Source organism: Drosophila kikkawai, chromosome 2L, assembly GCF_030179895.1.
Source record: "Drosophila kikkawai strain 14028-0561.14 chromosome 2L, DkikHiC1v2, whole genome shotgun sequence".
In the NCBI taxonomy this organism is placed as follows: Eukaryota; Metazoa; Arthropoda; class Insecta; order Diptera; family Drosophilidae; genus Drosophila; species Drosophila kikkawai.
In genome coordinates, this window is record NC_091728.1 from 16,491,093 (window position 1) to 16,511,231 (window position 20,139).

A 20,139-nucleotide genomic window follows, 5' to 3' on the forward strand; every position below is an offset into this window, starting at 1 on the left:
GCACTGAACGAAATCAAGTATTTACCTACACTGGCCACATCGTAAAGTTTATTTCGCTTTGCCGAATTTCGAGCAACTTTTACGCGTTAAAAATAGCTCGCCATGGCCCCACAGCCGGTGGTAACGGGACTGTCCCCCAAGGAGGGTCCACCTGGCACCCGTGTCATCATACGCGGCGAGTTCCTGGGCACCCGAGTGCAGGATTTAATTGGTAGGCGTAGTCTTCAAACACCGCTTCCGTCATCGCAGCATTTTTAATGGTTTTCACTTCGCTTTCAGGCCTGAAGATCTGCGGCTCCGACTGCCTGCTGTCCGCGGAGTGGAAGTCACCCAACAAGATCATAGCACGCACGGGTCCAGCGAAGGGCAAGGGCGACATCATAGTGACCACTTTGAGTGGCGGTGTGGGCACTTCCACAGTGCAGTTCCGCGCCTATCATGAGACCATCGGTCCGCTGAAGGAGTCGGCTGTGTGGATCGAGGAGTCGCCATCGCAAAACTTTGCCTGGGGGCGGCGCACCTTGGCCCAATCGGGTCTGACCCAGGAGGATCCACTGGGCCTGTCCATTGAGGGCAATGAGCAAAAGATACCAGAGGACTTGCGGGATCTGTTCCCCGACGCCTGCGGCGATCTGTCGCAGGAGCATTTTTCACCGTCCTGGTTCCTGCTAGAGAATCATCTGGCCACCTCGTTCGAGGACCTCAAGGCGGGTCTGGCCTATCTAAAGCGCAAGGTGGAAAGCCAGAAGGAGGGACAGCTGTCGTTTCTGAAGTCTAATGCGGGATCCGTCATTGATCAGCTGGACACGCTGATGAACATCAGGGACAAGCTGCAGGAGGACGTCAAGCTGCACGGGAACGAGCAACTGAACATTCTAGAGGCGTCCATAGAGAGTGAGTTAAGCTTAATCCTGGTGATAATAAGGTTGTAAGGTGTTTGTTCCTCTTCCAGACTCCATCAGCGAGTCCCAAAAGATTTTTACGGATGTGCTGGTGCGCAAGGAGAAGGCCGACTCCACACGCTCTGTTTTGTTTGCTTTGTCGCGTCACAAGTTCCTCTTCTGCCTGCCCAACTCTGTGGATAGGCGGGCCAAGTCAGGCGACTATGACATTGTGGTCAACGACTATTCCCGCGCCAAGAATCTCTTTGGCAAGACGGAAATACCCATATTCCGCAAGGTGCTCGAGGAGGTGGACCACCGCATACTCTCCATACGCAAGCAGCTGCACGAGAAGGTGGTAAAGATGCCTCAGAGCGTGGAGCAGCAGAAGAAGTTGATCAAGGCTTTGACCAGCCTGGAGCTGCAGCAGAGTGGCACGCCCATTGGCGATAAGCTGCGGAACATTGATCCTGCGTGGGATGCCATCGAGGCCAGGGCCAAGTATCTGGAGTCCACCTTCCGCCAGACATTCGAGCAGCATGCCAGCAAGGATTCACCGGGTGCCCAGGAGAAGTCCAAGAGCAGGGATCCCAGCCAGACGCCCAGTCGGGTGAACTTCTGCGAGGAGCTGTGCGACATTGCCGCCTCCCAGCTGCCGGACTTGTGGCGCCTGGGTCAGCTGTACTTCACTGGAGAGCTGCGCGGTCCCCATGATCCCAAGCCCGGCGACTTTAAGCGCATGGTGCTGACTGCCATTGAGAAGTTTTGTGTCTACTTGCGGCTGGCCATCCTTATTGCTGCGGATCAGCGGGCCCTGCGCCAGACCAGCGGGCTCTCCTGGCCCATTGGCTCTGCCTCGGCCACGCATCAGTTCTTGCCCTGGATTCCGCAGTGTCTGCGCTACACAAGGATCGCCTATGCCTCGCTCATCAGCCTGGACCTGCCCTCGGAGGCACTGGACATCATACAGAAGCTTATCGATGAGGTGCGTCTATTTTGCTTCTCAATCATCTTCAAGCGGGCCACGGATCGCTGCAAGAAGCTGGGCACACATGAGACCTGGGAGCTCGGAGTGGAGGAATATCCAGGCGCCACTCTCTTACCGGCCGCCCTCGAAGCTCTCCTCATCGAAACACTGGATGAAGTGCAGACAGTGTGCATGCAGCCGGAGGCAAGGGAGGGCAATCTTCTGGAGCCGCAGTCGGATGGCCAGCGGGAGGTGACCCAACGGCTGCAGGAGTTCCTTTCCGCCTTCAGCGGTGTCATCGAAGAGCTGGCCTTTCACTCCCACGACGAGGAGACACCCACGCACAATGTGTCACAGTTGCTGGGATTCCCGAATGCCCAGCAGCCAGATTCGGTGGCTGGAAGTGGAGGAGGAGTAGGATTAGGTAGTGGCACAGCAGCTGTCACCTGGGAGCAGCGCATGCTCTGCTGCCTGGCCAACTATGCGTACTGCAACAAGAGCTTCTTCCAGCATCTTGGTGAGATATTTGTGCGCTACGGCTACCCACTGCCCACGCTGGCCATCGAAACGGCCAGGTACACGGTGAACCAGCTCTTTACCAATCTACTGGAGGAGTACGTGGAGCACAAGGGCGACCCGCTGGTGGGCACCATCGAACCCTCCATGTACCTGGGTCGCTTCCAATGGGATCACGAGATGGAGATTGGTCAGCTGCGGCCGTATGCCCACGAGTGCTGCGATAATCTGGTCGGCGTCTACTCGGAGATCTACAGCATATCGCCGGCTTTATTGCGACCGATCCTCGAGTCAATTGTGCAGACCATATCCGAGGAGCTGGCCCGCCTGATGAGCTGTGTCCAGCGGTTCAGTTTTACGGGCGCAATTCAGGCGCATGTGGACATACGCCTGCTGAGGGATGCCCTGGAGGGATATGTCAATGAAACGGCCAAGTAAGTAAACTTGTGAGATATCGGGGAGAGTTAAGGAACTCTATTTTCCTATAGAAACTATTTCATGGAGGCACTGGAGGCCATCAATCCCCCCCTGAATGGCGAGCAGAAGCGCAAGGCGGACGAGATCCTGGAGCGGGTTAAGCGGAATATGCGGCTGCAGTTGCTCTGTTTTGGGGTCAAGGAACCATAAGGACATTCCACTGCCAACTTTTAGATAGATAGCCTTAACGATAATAGCTTGTGATGACTCCCGATCTTCTGGGATAAAGATAAACCTTTATTGCAAAAACTCCCTCACTGTTACTCTATCTTAGATTCCCAACAGCTTTGGGTCAAAGGTAAAGTCACTGCCCTCTTTCTCGTACTTCTCAGCCATCAGCTTGATGACTTGCTCCACATCGATGGCATTGAACTTCTCCTGCACGCGCTGCTTGATCGGGTTCTCGATGGCGTCCATAATCTGATACCGCAACAGATTGGGTATCACATTCACCAGGAACTCCATGATGTAGTCCAAGGTGCCAGCGCCATCGCAACGCACCTGGATGTTGCCCATATCAAACTGCAGATCGGTGACCTGTGCCCGCTTCCTCGTGTCCATGGACTGGCTTAAGCCTATGGTGGCCCGGATTTGCTGCACTGTGAATTGGACCTGACCCACACGTGTCATCATGCCCAGACCCACCTCCCACTGGCCGGCACCAGTTATCTGCTGGGTGCCTAGCTGCAGAAGCACCGACACCGTCTTGTTGGCCATGCCGGCTGTGATGTTACCAACGCGGTAGAAACTGGAGACGCCGTTGATCCAGGTGTGGGCCAACTGGACACTGAACACGCCCATCGTCCTATTCATATCGGGCAGGTGATACGGATCGTAACCCTTCTGTCGCACTATCTTTCGGCCCATGGCAATGGCGCTGTCCAGCGGTGTGATAGAGTTGGGCAGCTTGCGGTCACCCAGCGAGGTCTGGATCATATTGGCGATCTCCAGGCGCATTTTCTTCTCCGCCTCCTGAAGCATGAACGGCTTCATGGCGTCGAACACCAGATTTGGGGCTGAGTTAACCACGCTCTGAAAGACGGAGCCCAGGAAGCCGAGGTTCTGGAAGTCCATGGCCATGTTTGCAAAGGTAATGTCAATCTTAACGCGGTCCGTGTTCAAGTGACCGTCTCGTTCCACCGCCAAGAAGGCCGTTGCTTCCGCATAGACATTTCGGAGCAGCACGGTGAAGGGTCCTTTGGTCTTTGAAAAAAAGGAGGCGAGCTCATAGTTTCCCTTACACAGCATCTCATCCAATTGTAGGCCACCATTGATCTGTGAGTTATTATGAAATAGAATTCCTTTTAAAAATCTCTAGCAAACTTACCCTCAGTTCCTTCAAGTCCAAGTTCAGTTTATCGATGCGAAATTTGGACAAACCGTGGGCCTTGACTTCTTTCATCACCAATGTGCCCATTCCCAGGCTCTTCTTGACATCGGGCACTTCCATGGGATCGGGAATGGGCACTCCAGGCAGGCCCGTCGGATCTTCTTGCTGGAAATGCTCCAGCATGGCCTCAACCTGCGCGGCAATGCGAACCTTGCTGGCTTCGATGTTATCTGCGTCATTTGGATCGCCCGCTTCCTGCTCGACGGCGGCTGCTCAAAGGTCATGCATGAACTTTCCATTTTAGGGTTTGAAATAGGACGCTTCTCCACTCACCATCGACAGCATCCTGGGCATGGGCAAAGTAACAGCTACTCGTCAGCATTCCCACGAGTAGGATAGTTATCAGCGGCTTCATCTTGCCTGGGTTTAGGTTGAACTTCTGCTTATCAGTGTGGCAAAAAGTAGGGGAACTAGCCTCTCCGCTTTGGATTCTGGGAACTCAGCTCGCGACTCGGGACAAACACGCACTGAGGATCGACAACAGCCGCCGTCGCGTTAATCAAGAGATAATGATGAGCAAGCAACAGCAGGCGACGACGGCGGCGATTCGTGGCTTATCTAAGGGCGACTATTCTCGTGGAGTCGCTGATTAAACTCGGAATTGAGAATGAATGAGTGACTTTACTTGAGCCAAGACACTCCGTGCTTTTCATTTGTTTTGCAAATAACTCAAGACTGAAAAGCTGGTGTTCAGAACTCTTGAATCACCTTTAAAAAATCTTTAGAGTTTAGTTTTTTCACGTTCAAATTTATTATATTGTATTTTCTGAAATATTTCATTAGACTTAAAGAAATATTTCTGATACTTTCGGAGACTACATACCCTGTGGCTTTCCTTACCTTTTTATTTATATCCCCATGCTAGAAACACAAACACATACTAAAAACAATTTGAAATATATTTGGAATATCAATGCATATATTTATGTATCTTTTTTTTACATATTTTATATTGTTGCCTTTATAATATTATGGCGTTTACATTTATTTTCTTTTCTTATGAAAGATTCACGTGCTCAAAAAAAAGGTTCATGCTCAAAAAAAGTTTCTTAACCTATTCAAAAAAATTGTCTTAACTTAGAAGAGATGTCTGGTTATCCTTTCCTCTCACAGCAACCACATTCTGAGCAAAGCATTCAAAGATTTTCTTACATATCGTTGTTCGTTAAACGAGAAAGAAGAAAAAAAAATAGGTATGACTATTGCTTTGCCCTTATTTAAGTTTAAGAATATTTCGTTTTTGGCCTGCGGCAGCTGCAGAAATTGCTTTACATATACATATATAGTTAGTATGTAACTTGCCTTGCTTAATTCTACACGACTAATTGCTTAAGATTTCCGTTTGGTGGAAACATTGGCTTGACGTTTACAAAAAGTCTGGGAAATCCTCATGTAGAATGCCCCTAAAAGATATTTGGGAGTTGATTTGTGAGTTGGTTGAGTACAAACGAAGTACATAGATGAAAATAAATACATTACATGTAAAGAAAAAAAATTAAGCAGAAATCGATATACATTTAAAACGGTATCTATGGTAAGAGTAGGTAAAACAAATTTCATACTCTGGACAGCTTTTCGTTTCAAATCTACAGCGTTTTCTGTGCATATCAGTGGAAATAATAACCAGAATAAGCATTGGCTAGTTATAAAGACCCCCCAAGTATTGCCTAGTGAGACTATCCAAAACTTGAGGGGCCTAGCCATAACTAACACACAGGAGACAAAGATAATAAATACCCTTTAAGGGTATATCTTCAGGAATCACAAAATAAACTAAACAAAAATAAAATGTAAAAAAAAAATTCAGAAAAAAAAGGAGTTAAATAAGATCTTGGGATGAAGACACAACATCTATGCATGAATCGCCTTGCTTACAAATCATCCGAGCCCGACATGATCTCCTCGAACAGCGAGTGGGCATTGTCAGTGGCCGACAATCTGTCGCCAGCGGCAGAATTGCTCGTTGATCCGCCACTGACAAGCTCGTCCACTGTGTCGAGGGCCGAGAAGTTGGCCATTCCACGCCTTGTCCTACAGCCAGTCCTGAACTTCTTTGGCGGTGGCTCAAGCACTTCTCTTTCCGGTGCTGGAGGAGGTGGTGGCGGTGGCGGTGGCGATGGTGCTGGACCAGCAGGTGTTGCCGGCGGCATAATGTAGGCATATTGAGGAAGGGAGCTGTTGCCATCATTATTATGCAGCGGGACGCGTACGTAGCCAAAAGATTCCGGGTCAAGGGGCTTGCTTCCCTGAAAGATATTAAAGCCTGCAAGAGAGTAAAGGCTTAAAAGAGAACCCATACTGGCGTTTGTGTATGCGAACTTACCCTGGTACACACCGTTCTCATTCAGGACCAGCACTAACTTATGCTTTGACTGCTGTAGATTGCTGACCGGCACCAGGGCTGGAGCAGCCGTTTCCGGAGTTGCATCGGCACTTTTCTCCTCTTGTGGAGCAGGCATTGCCTTCTGCTGGTTGCTATCCTTTTCCTCATCGCTCTTCATGGCTTCCTCCCCATCCTCGTCGTCACTCTCCATGAAGTCCACCTTGTGGGGATTTTTGCAGCTAACGCAATTACAGCCGTTACAACTATTGCCGTTCTTGTAGCAGGGACAGCGCGAGGTGCGGCAGGTGGTAAGAGGATTGGCCGTTTTGGCGATACCGCAACGGCACTTGGACTTTGGTGGCCTCTCCTTATCCTTATCCTCCTTGCCGCGAACCCGACGGAAGGCACTCTTTGCCGACTGCAGCTGTGTGGCCGGCTCCGATTTATTCTCTGCTTCGATTTTCTGGACTGGGATTTTGGGACTACGCGCTCTTTTGCGTGTAACTGGGCCTTCTGGCTCCGCCTTCTTGGCCTCCTTGACCACCTTTTTTGGGATCTCGTCCACTTTGTCTTCGTGCTCCTCGTCTACGAGATCTTCCTCAATTTGGTCTAGTTTCCTCTTGCCGCTTTTCACCTTCACTGGCTCCTTGGGCTCCTTTGTACCAGACAGCACAGTTAGCTCCTCGGACTCCTGCGCAACCGTTGCCAAAGTCAACTCTTCGGGCTTCCCTTTGACCGGCAGCACAGCTAGCTCCTCGGGCCCCTCAGTGACGGTCAACAGAGCCAACTGCTCAGGCTCCTCCAGGTCCTCTGTAGCGGACAGCACGGCTAATCCTTCTGGCTCCTCTGGAACGGCCAAAACATTAAGTTGCGAGATGCCTTCCTCGTTTTCCTCGGGGCCTTGTAGCACGGCCTCCTCCTCCTCATCCCTTAGAGGCTCCTCAACGGCTGTGAGCACAGCCGTTTGTGAAGAATCCCCGATTTGCACCACCTGACCAATGTGAAGCTCCTGGGCATCGAACGGCGTGGATGCTCCCGCGGGCATTAGATAGGAGACGGTAAAGTTTGTGTTGTTGCTCGGAAAGCTGGGGACTGAAATGGCCTCGGAGAGATCCACCTGACCGGTCCACGCCTGCTCCATGAACCCGGACTCTGTGGTGTCTGTGTTGCCGCTGGTGAAGATTACCTGCGCCGTATGCGCCTGAAGGCCCATGCGCGAGCCCGTTGGCAGCAGAGGAAGCGGCGAGAAGTGACCCTGCTCGGCTGTGGCCGCCGCTTCTAGCTCAATGTCGCTGATAGACAGCTGCTGGTGATGCTCGGGCAGGTGCTGCTCGTACGGTATCTCGGGTGTGGTTGCCGCCGTCGTGGGCGGTGTCTCGGCGGGCAACGAGGAGGGAAGGCCCTTGAGGAACGGCAGGTCCGGCTGCGGCAGAAAGGTATCACGCATGTCGTCGTAGTTGGAACCCTCTCGTATGAACTCCTGGGTGCTCTTTGGAGGCAGCTTGATGCGGGGCAGCAGCTCCAGCTCCCTGGCTCCCATTTGGGGACGCAGTCCCGCCAACTGGGCGAACAGCGACGATTGCAGCAGGTGGACGCATAGCGTCTTGTAGCAGAGCAACAACAGGGCTATTGTCCGGTTCTCCTCGTAGGTCTTGAAGTCGGAGCACCCCTCGCATTGCGGACAGCTGGGAAACAGGCGCTTCTTGCCCCGCAGGCACAGTCGGCAGACGTTGTGCTGGCAGCGCTTCCCCTTGGGCGAGTACGGGTCCATCAGCAGCTGGCAGCACACAACGCAGGAAAGCAGGCGGCGCAGCTCTCCGATACCCGAGTTCAGCTCGTCCACGCGCCGCTTGGAAAGGTTCGAGGCGGAGCGCAGAGAGATTCGCGTAACCTTCAGGTAGACGGACTGCGCCGACATGGTGTTTTATATATTTGTATGTCTGGGACTGTACCAATGCCGGGTGTTTGTTTACCACCCAGAAAGGGCGGAGACTCCGCTGGCCAGGCGCCTGGTCACAGACCACGCACAGTGCCCCTGCTTGCTGAATCCTGACTTGGCTGCTCCCCGCAATTGACCGGCAATCCTTCGCGTTAAAACTTCATCAGCACATGCTAGATTTTCGCGTTAATCCTCTTGGTTTTCACAAAAAATTGACTTTTCACAAGATGCTCTTCTTCGTGTTTCACTTTTCCGTTGATGCAAAGGCTTAAAACTATTTTTCACGTGCAAAAAAAAAAAAAAAAAAAGTTGGAGGATGTTTACATTTGGTCTCAAGTCATTGTTAATATTTTAAAACACTTAAATGTTTAACAATCACCAGGACAAAAAAAAAAAAAAAATTACCCAAGCAACAACGGTGGTGAAGCAGAGCGAAGTGTGAGATGCAGCGTTGCCAATTTAGCTATTTTCCCACTATATCTGGCGTGTTTCAAAACCTAATGCGGGATATATTGTGAACTAGCGGCTAGCGGGAATTATAGCTATTTTCCAAGCAAAATTGGCGTAATTTTAGCTTTTTGTATTTGAATGTTGAAAGAACCGATAACACATGAAACCCCATATCGATATTTTGCACTGATGTGATATCGATGTTTTGTATCGTCCCGTTTTTTATGTTCGAAATGAGACAACAAATTCGTTAAAAATGGAAGGTTTTTAACTAGTCTTCGGGGGCGAAATTTATATTGTAATAAAAACAAAAAATAAACTCTTACCGTCATATTTTTATCGATACAAAGGTGGGCGCATATTTCAAATGGAACAGTGAAATCAAGCGATATGCAAAATATGTATTTTTATTTATTTAAAAAATATGTTATCAAAATATGTTCTTCCCGGAAAAATATTATTTGCATATTGCCCTCCTGGACAGAAAATGCTCCCACTTCCCTTTGTTGATTAGATTTATTATCAATACGAATTTACAAGGCATAATCAAAGTTTAATCAAATCAGCAAGAGTTGGCGATAAGCTAGTAAAAACCCAATTCAACTCATATTTCTATCCTGCACTTAGTTCTTAACTAGCCAGTGTTCCAAGATGTTGCTCCTACGCGGCTTGGTCGGGGGTTCAACGAAACGCGCTCTATGGACATCAATACTGCTGCTCGGTAACATATCAGCTATCAGCAATTTGAATTCCCGACTCTTCGCGCCACATTGCGTCCGTCTTTCATTCAATTTTCTCTCATTTCCTTTCGCCTCTCGGCGTCTGCGCTTTGCTTTGCCTTCTCCGCAGGGAATTATTATTGTTGTTGCAGTTCAATTGCAGCATTCGGTGAAAGTGGAAGTGCATCTCATTTAAATAACAATACCATCTCATTCACACTCATCAAGATTCACCCGTTAAACGCTACAAAAAACACAGTAAACAAATTGATATTGCTTTGTCTTGTCCATGTCTGCGTGTGCGATTGTTCGTAATATATACAAAAAGTAAATAAAAAAAGGTAAGAAGGAAGCCATTGGAGCTTATCTATCTATCATATTATGTGCCCTCTGTGCGTCCCATTGTCCAATTATGGAATATTAACGCCATATTCCCGTCCACTCGCAGTGCTCGTGGCCCAAATCAATGGCGCTGCTTTGAACGCCAGCAACTACTATCAGTACCAAGTGGTGGAGAAGGAGCACGGAGGGCCGGCCATCGTAAACATATTGCTCCAGGATCGGGACATAATGCGCACCTGGGGCACCAACCTGACTGCCATTACATGGGCCCACGCGGTCAACAGCCAACAGCTGCTGGACGAGGCTCTAACAGGTAGAGGAGGTGCTTCCTAAGGTCACCAGAAATCTGATGAATCTCATTCTTTATGCCCATAGGTGACATTGACTTTATTGAGGCGGACATTGTTCTTGGCAAGCTGAATGGCGAGGGCGAGGACATGCCCGTAATGGCCCATCCGCCGGCCATTATCTCCGATCTTACCCTGGCGGAGTTCCTCTACCAGATAATGGACTTTAACCGGGATCACGAGGGGCAGGAGAAGGGCGTCAAGCTGGACTTCAAGTCCATCGAGGTGTTCGAAGGCTCCCTTGATATTCTGGACGAAAATATTCCCAATGTGAGTTGATTGATATTACCTTTTTTGCCCATATAAGTATTCCCTCCACCTCTCTCTGCAGATGACTTACCCCATTTGGATAAACGCTGACATCTTGAGTGGTCCTGTGGAGCAAAACAAAAGCGTGCCCGTCGATCCAGATCGATTCTTTGCCGGTTGCATGCGCTACAAGCAGGCTGTTCTCTCCATAGGCTGGACAACCAATTGGGGCGCCGATTTCCGGGATGGCGAGTACACAGAGGAGCAGTGCGAGGGCATGCTGGAAACATTGAGCGCCAACAATGTGCTCTCCACCGGGCAAAGCATCACCTTTCCTGTGCGAGCCGGCATTGCGGCGAATAGCGAGGAGCAACTACACCAATTGGTGGCCGCCGTCAACGAGACCAATGAGAGCAGCCTAACCATTTGGTCATCCGCCGGCGACTACGTGGATGTGGCCAAGCTGCGTAAGCTAATCTTCGGCTTTGGTGTGGAACGGGTTTACCTGGACGTGCCTGAGGAACTGGCCTCGCAGCTGGATCTGGGGAACCCTGGCAACGGAGCCAGCACCTTGAAGTCCCTCTTTAGCTTCGGTTTCATAAGCCTCTGCTTTTGGGCCGTGTCCAGCTGGCTGCAGCGGCTATAATCGACTTTGATAGGTTATTAACTAAAGAGTACAATTGTCGAAAGGAATTAACTAATTAATTAACTTTTCCCCAAGAATGTGTGTGGATGTAATAAAAGCTTAACTTTAGTGAATTATCTCTTTTATTCTTGCAGTTTCCAAGAATTCAATTTACATAAGATCAGGAAAGTTATGGTATTAAGGTACAGAAAATGTGGATATTATATTAAATCCTTTTTAAAATATCTTTTTTTTATATCATTTTAAATCTCTGATGAAATGAAAATAATAATATAATTTTAGGAAAATGTCGACATCATAATGAATCCATTTTTAACAAATATTTTTTTATATCATTCAAAATCTCTGAAAAAAAGCAAACTGGTATGCATTGGTTCTCTTTTTAAAAATATAATATTATTTGATAAAACATTTTTTTAAATATATATAAATATATATATTTTAATTATATTTTTTTATCATTTTAAATATTTGATAAAATGTTAACTGGGATACATTTATTCTCTTTTTAAAATATAATCATAATACTATTTTTGGAAATGATCAAAGTGTATCCATTATAAAATATTTCCATAACGAAATTTTTACCACAACAGCAGTTAATAGGTTTCACTTTAAATTAACTTTACTTTCATGTAGTTTGAAAATGTTAATCATGATATGTTTGTTTGGAATTTAGTGGCAGGTAGTGTATTCATAGGTAAAAACAGTACATCGATTTCAATTGGTTTTGTTTTTTATTCTTTTTTAAATTCAAATTTACCTTAAGGAATTTTCGGAAACATTTCCGGGGGTTCACAGCTGTGCTCTACTATCAACTAACTTACACTGATCGATATATGTACATAGGATATGTGAAATCTTTGCAGGTGAATTTTTATAAAGGCCTATCTAAAAATGAGCAAGGCGGAAAAAGAGCTCACTTCTTAATGTGTATTTTCCATAAGTTCGCTTTATCACTTCATCTCGGCTTAAATGAAACTAAAATATCGATCTACGAGTGTTACAAAATTTAGGCGTATTAATATATATAAATACTTTGGGCATGCGCAGTTTCAACTTTAACAATTTTTGGGTAAATGGATGATAGATAGCAAATGGGAAACTTAACGACTCACTCTATTTACAGATAAACTTAGCCCACTAAAATTGTTAATGACTTTTGCTTGGGTTCTCTGCTGCTTTTAATCCTCTTATTTTTGGCACTAAATAATAAATAATCTTATTAATCTCTCTCGCTGTCTGCAGAGGGAACTCCTAGGGCGGATGGGAGTGTGTGAGTGGTAATGTGGTTGATGCGTGTGATGTGGATCTGACTCGATCTCCTGGGTGAGCCAGCCACTGAGGGTCTGGCTAAGGCAAAATGGCTGATATACTAGGCTACGGCGACGTAAATGAGTCTTAGGCAAATGATCGTAGGGGGCACCGCCAGAAATGCGTTATGCCAGCTCATGTATTATCTAACTATCACATCGGGCGAGTCCACGCCGATCAGTCGTTCCCTCTGCGAGCTTTCGGCAATGCCAACGCTCTCCTCCTCCCTCAAGCCGGAGTCACGCCTATAGTCGAGCAGGCGCACTCCCACGCGCTCGTTACCCGACGCACTTGTGTTTGTGCGGAAAAGCTGAGCCATCGGAGCCGTTGGTGCCGTTGGATTTACCCCAAAGGCAGTTAGTGGTCGAAGAACACTGGCCTTGGCCTTGGGATCGCTGTGACAGAAGTGTGTGACCTGCCGCGTGGGATACCAGCAGGTGCAGATGAGGCCGCCAGCCAGCAGGATTCCAGTTACGATCTGTCCTAACAAGACAATCAAAGGAACCAGCGCAATGTCGGCGGCGATTTCCTCCGAGACACGAACGCGTTCCTCGCACCATATCATGGGAATCATGAGCTTTGGAATATTTTCGTATATGCTGAAAACATGATAAGGGACTCGTTTAGTTTATATAATATTTATAATGAAATCTTCAGTTCACTCACCTTATTCCAGGTACGGGTTCAATGTAGTAGTTGGCTTGAAAGCCACCGCCCACGTCCATGGGAACGCCCGCATTCGGCTCCAGCGTCATGAAGAACTCATGCTTTTCGCGATCCGGCTGCAAACCCTCTAGGTCCTCCAGGAACCTGGGATCCGCCTTATAAAAGTGCGGATATGACATGTAGACCGACGCATTAAATGCACAACGACTAATGTCTATCACACCGATCGACGGGCACTTGCCGCCAACGCAGTAGCAACTCGATTCCGGGTAAAGAGTGCCGTTGTCCACGGCATGCTCGGTGCCACTGTACTTGTATGCGGTTACGCCGTGCACAGTTACCGTTTCAGTGTAGTCTAGGGGAACGGCTCGGCACATCTTGGGCATGTACATGTAGACGCTGTCGTTGGTGCTTAAATTCGGCGGAAAGAATTCGCCCATGGAGCCGTGCACCTGGCCGCATGTACCCTCGAAGGCGCCCGTGTGTGTCATACTGTTCCACGTGTGAATCTGACCCATTTTGGCAATATCATCGGCCCCGGTGAACATATTAATGTCACCATCGAAGCTGGTACTGCCGTTTCGTGGATACTGGAAGCCAACACGAACATACGGCACATCATCTGGACGAAGGAACTTGCCCAGCTTAATAAACGGATGCTCGTAGCCCTTGAAGAGCATTTCATCGGCGGTTCTCGTAACGGTCAACTGCTGTCCATACATTTTATTGGCAAAGTTAATACCCGCTCTGCCCACCCAGCTATCAGCAGCACGTTTGGCGGCAATCTGTGAAAAAAGGTGACATTAATTGAAGATTTAGGACGTTAGGAACTATTTTTATAAGCACTTACATGTGTCACAGTGTTGACCTGCGTTATTATATCTGAGAGACTGCCATTGCTGCCGGCAGCGTCAAAGTAGAACCAGGACTTTTTGTGAAATGAAACAGAGTCGTTCTGGTTGTGCCAGTCGATGTCCACTTTGTCGGGACTCTCCCTGAACCGATAAGGTCCCAGTTGCTCAAAACGCGGCTTTCTGCCGGAACCCACATAAAAGTCCTCCGGATTCGTCCAGTTGAAGATGTAAACATCGAAATTGAGCGGCAGGGGAGAGATTTTCCAGCCCTCGTATGATCGTGACGTGGGACTTAAGGCCATTTCCTACAATTAAGACCAAATAGTATATCATTGGGGATAAGCTTGACTCGATTGATAGTTGACGATGATCAATATTCAATGATCAACGATTTACATAATTTGTTTGTTATAATTGAGGATAAATGGTTGGCAATTAAGTTAAATATCATGATTTCGTTGTGCAAATTTTTTATTGAACAGCTACGATGTACATATGGAAACCCCGACCGAAGTTCAATAATGATCTGTTCAATTGGTAGCGGCTCGCTGGAGGTTCCATAATTGCTACAGAGGGCTTGCTTGTGCACATTGAAAATTGATGGGTTACTTTAGCAATAAATGTCTCGCCAATGAAAGACTCGCAAACAAGCAGTTTTCGAGCCATTGAAAATGAAATTTCCACTGGCAAGAGTAGACGACCAGTTATTAATTCGTTTTTCTATCGTTTTTGAAACAAAAACGATATTTGTAGCACTATTAAGTATCACCTAACTCTCGTTTGGTTCCTAGTAATATAATCTATAGCTCGAAAATTATTTTACCACTGTGATTTTTTGATGTTCCTAGAACTTTGTATAATCAGATATAGCTTCAAAAACAAGTCAAGTGCGTATGATTGATCGATAGCTTGATATAATATACCTTTTAAAAATATATTGTAGCATAACCTTTATTAAAAAACATTTTTTGTTACAATTTCGTTTTGAACAATTTGCGTTTTGTAATTCACTTGCTACTTTGTAGAAAAGCAGGTGCTAGGGTTAGGCGATTACACGTTTTCGGTGAGTGAGGTGCTATCAGCCATCAATCATTGTAAGCCACAAAATGGCAGACTTAACGATCGTCGATCTGGTATTGAGAACACTGGGCCACCATTTTTGTTTTGTCCATAACCGTATAATCTTTATAATTGGAACAGCGACTGGACTACAGGAAATGACTAAACTGATAATAGGAAGGGAATTCGAACTGGGCTCTTTTTGCAGATGGCAGAAGGCCCTATTAAAAATCCCAATAGATTATGTCTGTCTGGAAGACGGTATCAGAGGGGGAACAGGTGTTCAGACTGTCACGGCCAGGTGCGGTTACATGCCAGGTCTGGGTGGTTAAGGCCATTTATGAATGTTTCGCTCTATATATTTATTTATATGTACATATAAACATACTTATGTGTATATGGAGAGTAAAGAGCGTTGCTTAATCGAACACACGGTTATCGCTAAATGGGTTATTTTTCAGGTTTCTGATAAGATAGCACCCATTGCAATTTTCCCGAAACCCAAAACTCCTAAGCAGTGGACCTTCTTTGATGGCATTTCCGCCTCGCAGTCAACATAATGGAAACATTTCGATTTTTGGATTATTGACCCCATGAATCACAGCGACAGGTGCGCCCTTTTTGATAATTCCAATTAATCACATACTAATATTAGCCGAGCTGCCAAAAAAGGAGAGAATGGAATCAGAACCGAAACTTTAGTGACTCAACGAGTAACACCTGGCCATACAAATTTGGCAATTGATAATTTTATGATTGATGATTATTTTCGAAACAGAACTCTATCATTCGGGTTATCTTCATTCTTAATGTATGATAGCAAATTTCAGGATACTTAATAACTTACTGGCTAAAGCAAAGGGGAGTCATTTAAATAGGTTTTTGAGGAAAATGTTATCTTTATATTACATTTATATTTATACTGTTTTTCAGACGATAAGTCTCGTGGAACAAAAATATATAAGTTATATCCAAGTTTCTCGCTCACTAGTTCATTGTACTGGGAGTCATGGCGAAGCGAACTTCATGAATACTTTTGCCATAAAGAACTCCCGTGACTAAGCACTCTCTGTATATACTATATAGAGAATATAAACCCAATGATGGCATTAACATGCTAATTAAAAGCACGTACACAAGTATAGGTACTCCTAATGTGAGATCGTAAAAGTGTTTTAACAAACTTATCGACAGTTTTATGATACTCTCTCTCGGTTTCAGTATATATTCCGCCGCCTTAGTTGTCCTATCTTATCGCCTGTTGGCTTGGGGTGATTTTTATTGAGCGAGCCACCTGCACACACTCAATTTTCGGCTGATTTTTTGATCAATTGCCTTCAATCAATGAAAGAAATGGCTTTCCGACGGCCAAATTGTATGCAAATGACAAGTGAGCCCGCAGCCCCGACCAGTTGACCTTTGGGGCCGCGTTTGCCAATTTGCCGGCCCGCCAAACTTGACTCAAAGGTTTTGAGGGATCGATGTCGGATCGGATCGGATAAGATAAGATCGGTTAGATTTCAGGAGAGGAGTATGTACTCACCTTGCCGCGCATGCGTGTAAACATCTCGATCCAGTTGCGAAAGAGATAAATCCCACTGGCGATGCATAATATACCCAGAACTACGATTCCCAGGCGGGCACAATGACGCACTCGTGATGTCATCTTTGTAGTCTCTGTGGTTGATGGTGGTTATATAGGGTTGATATGTTGGTGCCGGCGTATTGATGATGTTCTAAATAAAAGAGGGGCGTCTTCCTCGGCCGATCTCTTGCGTCGCACTGAGTGGAGCCCTCGGCGCGACTACGTTCCCGTTATTAGCGTCTAAATGGCGAAAAGAGAGTGAGAACCAGTATGAGCAGAGAGTACAGTGGTGGTGTTCGCTGGGCTTATCGCTGGGCGACGAGGCCTTATCGCACGTTCCGGGGCCAGCAGGCTCGACACCCGATTCCCAGGAGATACCCGGAGAATTCCGGCTATATGAGAGACGGAGAGCGGTTGAGAGAGATAAAGAGCCGTGCGATCACGCGCCGTCAGGCGCCTAAGCTGCGTTCGCATGGCGTCGTAATTAAACACATTTTCTATATAAATGTAATAAAGTTTTCACTTGAAACTGGTCAAACCGCAAAGTTAATACATATTAAAGTGAATACCTACAACTGTCATGAATGCATATTTAACGTACATATAAAGTTATACAGTTGTATGTACATATCTATGGCTTGAAATACAGTGTGACTTGAAAATATGGACTCTATTAGTGCTTTGGTATATATACAAATTTGAAGTTAAGGACTGATTTTACCCGCATTTTTACTTTGTAGCAAATTTGTACCTTGTATGCAAAAAATGTGTACCTTTTGTATTCTTATCTATAATCTTTAATTTTTTTTATTGTAAAGCCCTTAGCAATCCAAACCATTGTTCTATAGTATATAGAGTCTATACGAACTTTGTACCCACACTGGCTTTTTAGTCATTTAACCGATATTTTCGACAACTAAGTGACTAAATTTAGTGAGAACAGCTGTCTCTAGTTACCGATATTTTAAGTCATTAAGCCATATAAAAAACACCCCAACTGCTTTTCTGATTTTCAATAACAGAATAAATAAAATCCAGACCAAACGGAAACATTTATTTAACGGATTTCCCCAACTTAATTTTATTAAACTCTTCTGAACAATTGATCTACTTTAATTCAACGTACCAATGTTTGACTGTACCTCACATATAAAATACAATTAATTGCTTAAAATACACAAGGTAACATGTAGTATTTTTTGGGGTTGCTTTGAATTTTGAAACCTGGCCTTAGGGCTGCGTTTGAATACATATGTATATTGGATTGTTCCATTACGTCAGACTTCAACAGAGCATGAATTAGTTATCAATTCACAAAATCTAATTGTAGACTGGGGGAATTTCTAAATATATAAATGAATGCTGATTAGCCGCGCTTAGTCAGAAAGTCGTGTTGTGTTTGCTTCGAGAAATTCTAAGTAAGCCCTACATGACCCCGTTAACGCAAACAGTTTAGCTATTTTCGACAGAACTAGATCTTGATGGCAAGTGGGGTTATTAGCACACAGAGGTCAACACTTCTAATGAAGTTGAGGTTAGTTAACGATTTTTTTTACAAGCAAGAGGCTTTTTTAAATATTTACAAAAAATGCAAAAAAACATAACGAACATACAATACTTTATCCAAGGAAATAAAAACAGCACACAAATTTAGGCCATATAAAGGGAGTACTTAAGCACTTGGTAGGAAGTTTTCCACATCATTCGTTCTGCTAAATCAGCAGCTTTTAGTAAGTGAACACCGACACTGTTCGGGATAACAAGAACAAATAAAACGAAAAAAAAAAAGAGTTACTCCCACCATTTCATGCGCTGACTCCGAACTTCAATATTATCGATGTTTTCAACGCGAAGGCTGTGTGGAAAGTCCGTGATTCACTGCGGTACATTCCTTGGCTCGTTTTTTCTTTTGTTTTTATTATAATGACTATTTTTGTTTTGATTCGCGACTGGGCGACTGAATTGGGAGAAACACGTTCAGCTTTCCATGGCCTGGCACAACCATAAATGCGTAATGCGCAGGGCGTGGGTTGTAAGTATACACTGTACTAGTGGTTGTTGTAGGACTGTTTACACCTCTTAGAGCTGCTTGACAACCGCTGGCTGAGTGGCATTTTGGCCTTAGTTACGGCCATAATTATTGTTATTATTGGCGATAATTCGAATTCACTAACACACACGTCTGATGTATGTACATTGGCAACGGTCGATGATTTATTTTGTTATTAATGCACACGTAGCGAGGTTAAGAGGAAAACCAGTTTTTGCCGTCACTTGCTCCCAGTTTTGTGGTGCTTTTTTCTGGTTTTCTGTTATCTGTCTGCCACACCCTCCCCCAACCGCCCGCTCGTGCGCTCTGATTACTCCGCTCATCAGATTATGAACTTAAAAATAGCGCCAAATCATTTGTTCAAACATTAATCACGCAAATTTTGGGCCTTCTATTCTCTATTGAACGTGAAATAATAGCACTGCAAATATCCTTGAACCTCGCCACTTCCGCAACCTGTTGACAGTGTTTTTTGTGTATGAGTCTGCTCTATTTGCTCTTTTGGCCTAAAAATAAAACCGCCGCCGCACAGTGCAATGTGCCAACAAAAATACACACACATACACATATACATAATTCATACATGCGGGAGTATTTATGCATGTATGTACATATTTATGTATGCATGGATGTACGGATGTATGTACATTCTGCATTTCATCGCCATGCGTCACTATTTAAGAATCATTAAGTAAACACCACTAAAAAATGAAGTAAGAACTGTTATGGCTGCGGCTGATGATATTTGTTTAAAAACTTATCTGACGAGGAAGCAGAGAGTAGTAAAAATTATAAAGAAAAGACAAAAACGCGGCACGTTTAACTCTCTCGAGTTTGCGCTCTCTTCTTGCAGTTCTCGCTCTCTCCCGCCTCTTTCTCTGTCACTCCCTTGGAATTTGTTGTTTTTTTCATGGTTTTCTTACATTTTCCTGCAGTTTATGAATCTAGTTTGCTTTTTGAACACCATTTCACTCGCTGTCGCGTGTGTCTTGATTCGCTTTCCTCCGGCGGCGACGCGTTTCTAATTTCCCTCGAAATACCTTTCAATTGATATCAATTTTAATTGCGGCGACGGTGTAAATATTGCGCGAAAACGACGCCAATGTCTAAAAACGTTTCGTTTTTGCCCGTCTTCGTTGTTGTTGTTTCGGCCGCGCGTTCGATTGCTTGCTTTTCGCCGTCTCGCTCCCACTCGCGACAACGCACCGTTAAGTCGGCTCTTGATCTTGAAATAGCGCGGACCAACGAGAACGAACGTGTCTGCGGCGCTGCGCCTGTTTTGCGACTAAGTTAAGTACTGCTCAAAATGTTGCTCGCCAGCGGCAATTATTTATTCTTCATTAAGAGCCGATACGCAGCCGGCAG

At 45.8% G+C, this 20,139-nt stretch overlaps 5 protein-coding genes across 7 annotated transcripts; 2 read left to right on the forward strand and 3 right to left on the reverse strand.

Annotated features, from left to right (window-relative positions):
* The first annotated feature begins 19 nt into the window (after positions 1-19).
* Sec5 (secretory 5) lies at positions 20-3,090 on the forward strand. Its single transcript, XM_017170423.3, has 4 exons — positions 20-211; positions 280-894; positions 953-2,798; positions 2,853-3,090. Exons 1-4 carry the CDS (start codon positions 103-105, stop codon positions 2,989-2,991), a joined length of 2,709 nt encoding a protein of 902 aa, XP_017025912.1. The 5' UTR covers positions 20-102; the 3' UTR covers positions 2,992-3,090.
* LOC108077181 (uncharacterized) lies at positions 3,040-4,860 on the reverse strand. Its single transcript, XM_017170424.3, has 3 exons — positions 4,505-4,860; positions 4,169-4,440; positions 3,040-4,116 (listed from the first exon to the last, which is right to left on the reverse strand). The coding sequence occupies exons 1-3, from the start codon at positions 4,584-4,586 to the stop codon at positions 3,112-3,114; spliced, it is 1,359 nt and encodes a 452-aa protein (XP_017025913.1). The 5' UTR covers positions 4,587-4,860; the 3' UTR covers positions 3,040-3,111.
* Positions 4,861-5,109: 249 nt separating this feature from the next.
* On the reverse strand, positions 5,110-9,035 carry msl-2 (male-specific lethal 2). 2 transcript variants are annotated; one of them, XM_017170466.3, is made up of 4 exons: positions 8,899-9,035; positions 6,555-8,767; positions 6,107-6,494; positions 5,110-5,634 (listed from the first exon to the last, which is right to left on the reverse strand). In XM_017170466.3, the coding sequence occupies exons 2-4, from the start codon at positions 8,470-8,472 to the stop codon at positions 5,598-5,600; spliced, it is 2,343 nt and encodes a 780-aa protein (XP_017025955.1). In that variant the 5' UTR covers positions 8,473-8,767; positions 8,899-9,035; the 3' UTR covers positions 5,110-5,597. The 2 variants fall into 2 exon arrangements, with proteins under 2 accessions (XP_017025955.1, XP_017025956.1); XM_017170467.3 differs by having other exon boundaries at positions 5,110-6,494; positions 6,555-8,918.
* A 535-nt stretch (positions 9,036-9,570) lies between these two features.
* LOC108076895 (protein FAM151B) lies at positions 9,571-11,359 on the forward strand. Of its 2 annotated transcripts, none has more exons than XM_017169927.1 (4): positions 9,571-9,664; positions 10,111-10,317; positions 10,380-10,621; positions 10,683-11,359. In XM_017169927.1, exons 1-4 carry the CDS (start codon positions 9,595-9,597, stop codon positions 11,244-11,246), a joined length of 1,083 nt encoding a protein of 360 aa, XP_017025416.1. In that variant the 5' UTR covers positions 9,571-9,594; the 3' UTR covers positions 11,247-11,359. The 2 variants fall into 2 exon arrangements, with proteins under 2 accessions (XP_017025416.1, XP_017025417.1); XM_017169928.3 differs by lacking the exon at positions 9,571-9,664 and adding an exon at positions 9,803-10,003.
* A 605-nt stretch (positions 11,360-11,964) lies between these two features.
* On the reverse strand, positions 11,965-20,043 carry pes (peste). Its single transcript, XM_017170162.3, has 5 exons — positions 19,698-20,043; positions 16,683-16,964; positions 14,077-14,385; positions 13,227-14,011; positions 11,965-13,159 (listed from the first exon to the last, which is right to left on the reverse strand). The coding sequence occupies exons 2-5, from the start codon at positions 16,803-16,805 to the stop codon at positions 12,703-12,705; spliced, it is 1,674 nt and encodes a 557-aa protein (XP_017025651.1). The 5' UTR covers positions 16,806-16,964; positions 19,698-20,043; the 3' UTR covers positions 11,965-12,702.
* Between the last annotated feature and the right edge of the window lie 96 nt (positions 20,044-20,139).

What these genes read in the sequence shown, in the direction of transcription:
- Sec5 (XM_017170423.3), top strand. Translation starts at nt 103, where the DNA reads ATGGCCCCACAGCCGGTGGTAACGGGACTGTCCCCCAAGGAGGGTCCA. An exon ending in CCGAGTGCAGGATTTAATTG is followed by an intron (nt 212 to 279) that starts GTAGGCGTAGTC and finishes CTTCGCTTTCAG; the next exon opens with GCCTGAAGATCTGCGGCTCC. An exon ending in TATGTCAATGAAACGGCCAA is followed by an intron (nt 2,799 to 2,852) that starts GTAAGTAAACTT and finishes ATTTTCCTATAG; the next exon opens with AAACTATTTCATGGAGGCAC.
- LOC108076895 (XM_017169927.1), top strand. Translation starts at nt 9,595, where the DNA reads ATGTTGCTCCTACGCGGCTTGGTCGGGGGTTCAACGAAACGCGCTCTA. An exon ending in GCTGGACGAGGCTCTAACAG is followed by an intron (nt 10,318 to 10,379) that starts GTAGAGGAGGTG and finishes TTATGCCCATAG; the next exon opens with GTGACATTGACTTTATTGAG. An exon ending in TGGACGAAAATATTCCCAAT is followed by an intron (nt 10,622 to 10,682) that starts GTGAGTTGATTG and finishes CTCTCTCTGCAG; the next exon opens with ATGACTTACCCCATTTGGAT.
- LOC108077181 (XM_017170424.3), bottom strand. Translation starts at nt 4,586, where the DNA reads ATGAAGCCGCTGATAACTATCCTACTCGTGGGAATGCTGACGAGTAGC. An exon ending in TGCCCAGGATGCTGTCGATG is followed by an intron (nt 4,441 to 4,504) that starts GTGAGTGGAGAA and finishes ACCTTTGAGCAG; the next exon opens with CCGCCGTCGAGCAGGAAGCG. An exon ending in TGGACTTGAAGGAACTGAGG is followed by an intron (nt 4,117 to 4,168) that starts GTAAGTTTGCTA and finishes AATAACTCACAG; the next exon opens with ATCAATGGTGGCCTACAATT.
- msl-2 (XM_017170466.3), bottom strand. Translation starts at nt 8,472, where the DNA reads ATGTCGGCGCAGTCCGTCTACCTGAAGGTTACGCGAATCTCTCTGCGC. An exon ending in TGAGAACGGTGTGTACCAGG is followed by an intron (nt 6,495 to 6,554) that starts GTAAGTTCGCAT and finishes ACTCTCTTGCAG; the next exon opens with GCTTTAATATCTTTCAGGGA. An exon ending in ATGTCGGGCTCGGATGATTT is followed by an intron (nt 5,635 to 6,106) that starts GTAAGCAAGGCG and finishes AATATCTTTTAG; the next exon opens with GGGCATTCTACATGAGGATT.
- pes (XM_017170162.3), bottom strand. Translation starts at nt 16,805, where the DNA reads ATGACATCACGAGTGCGTCATTGTGCCCGCCTGGGAATCGTAGTTCTG. An exon ending in TTACACGCATGCGCGGCAAG is followed by an intron (nt 14,386 to 16,682) that starts GTGAGTACATAC and finishes TCTTAATTGTAG; the next exon opens with GAAATGGCCTTAAGTCCCAC. An exon ending in AGGTCAACACTGTGACACAT is followed by an intron (nt 14,012 to 14,076) that starts GTAAGTGCTTAT and finishes CTTTTTTCACAG; the next exon opens with ATTGCCGCCAAACGTGCTGC.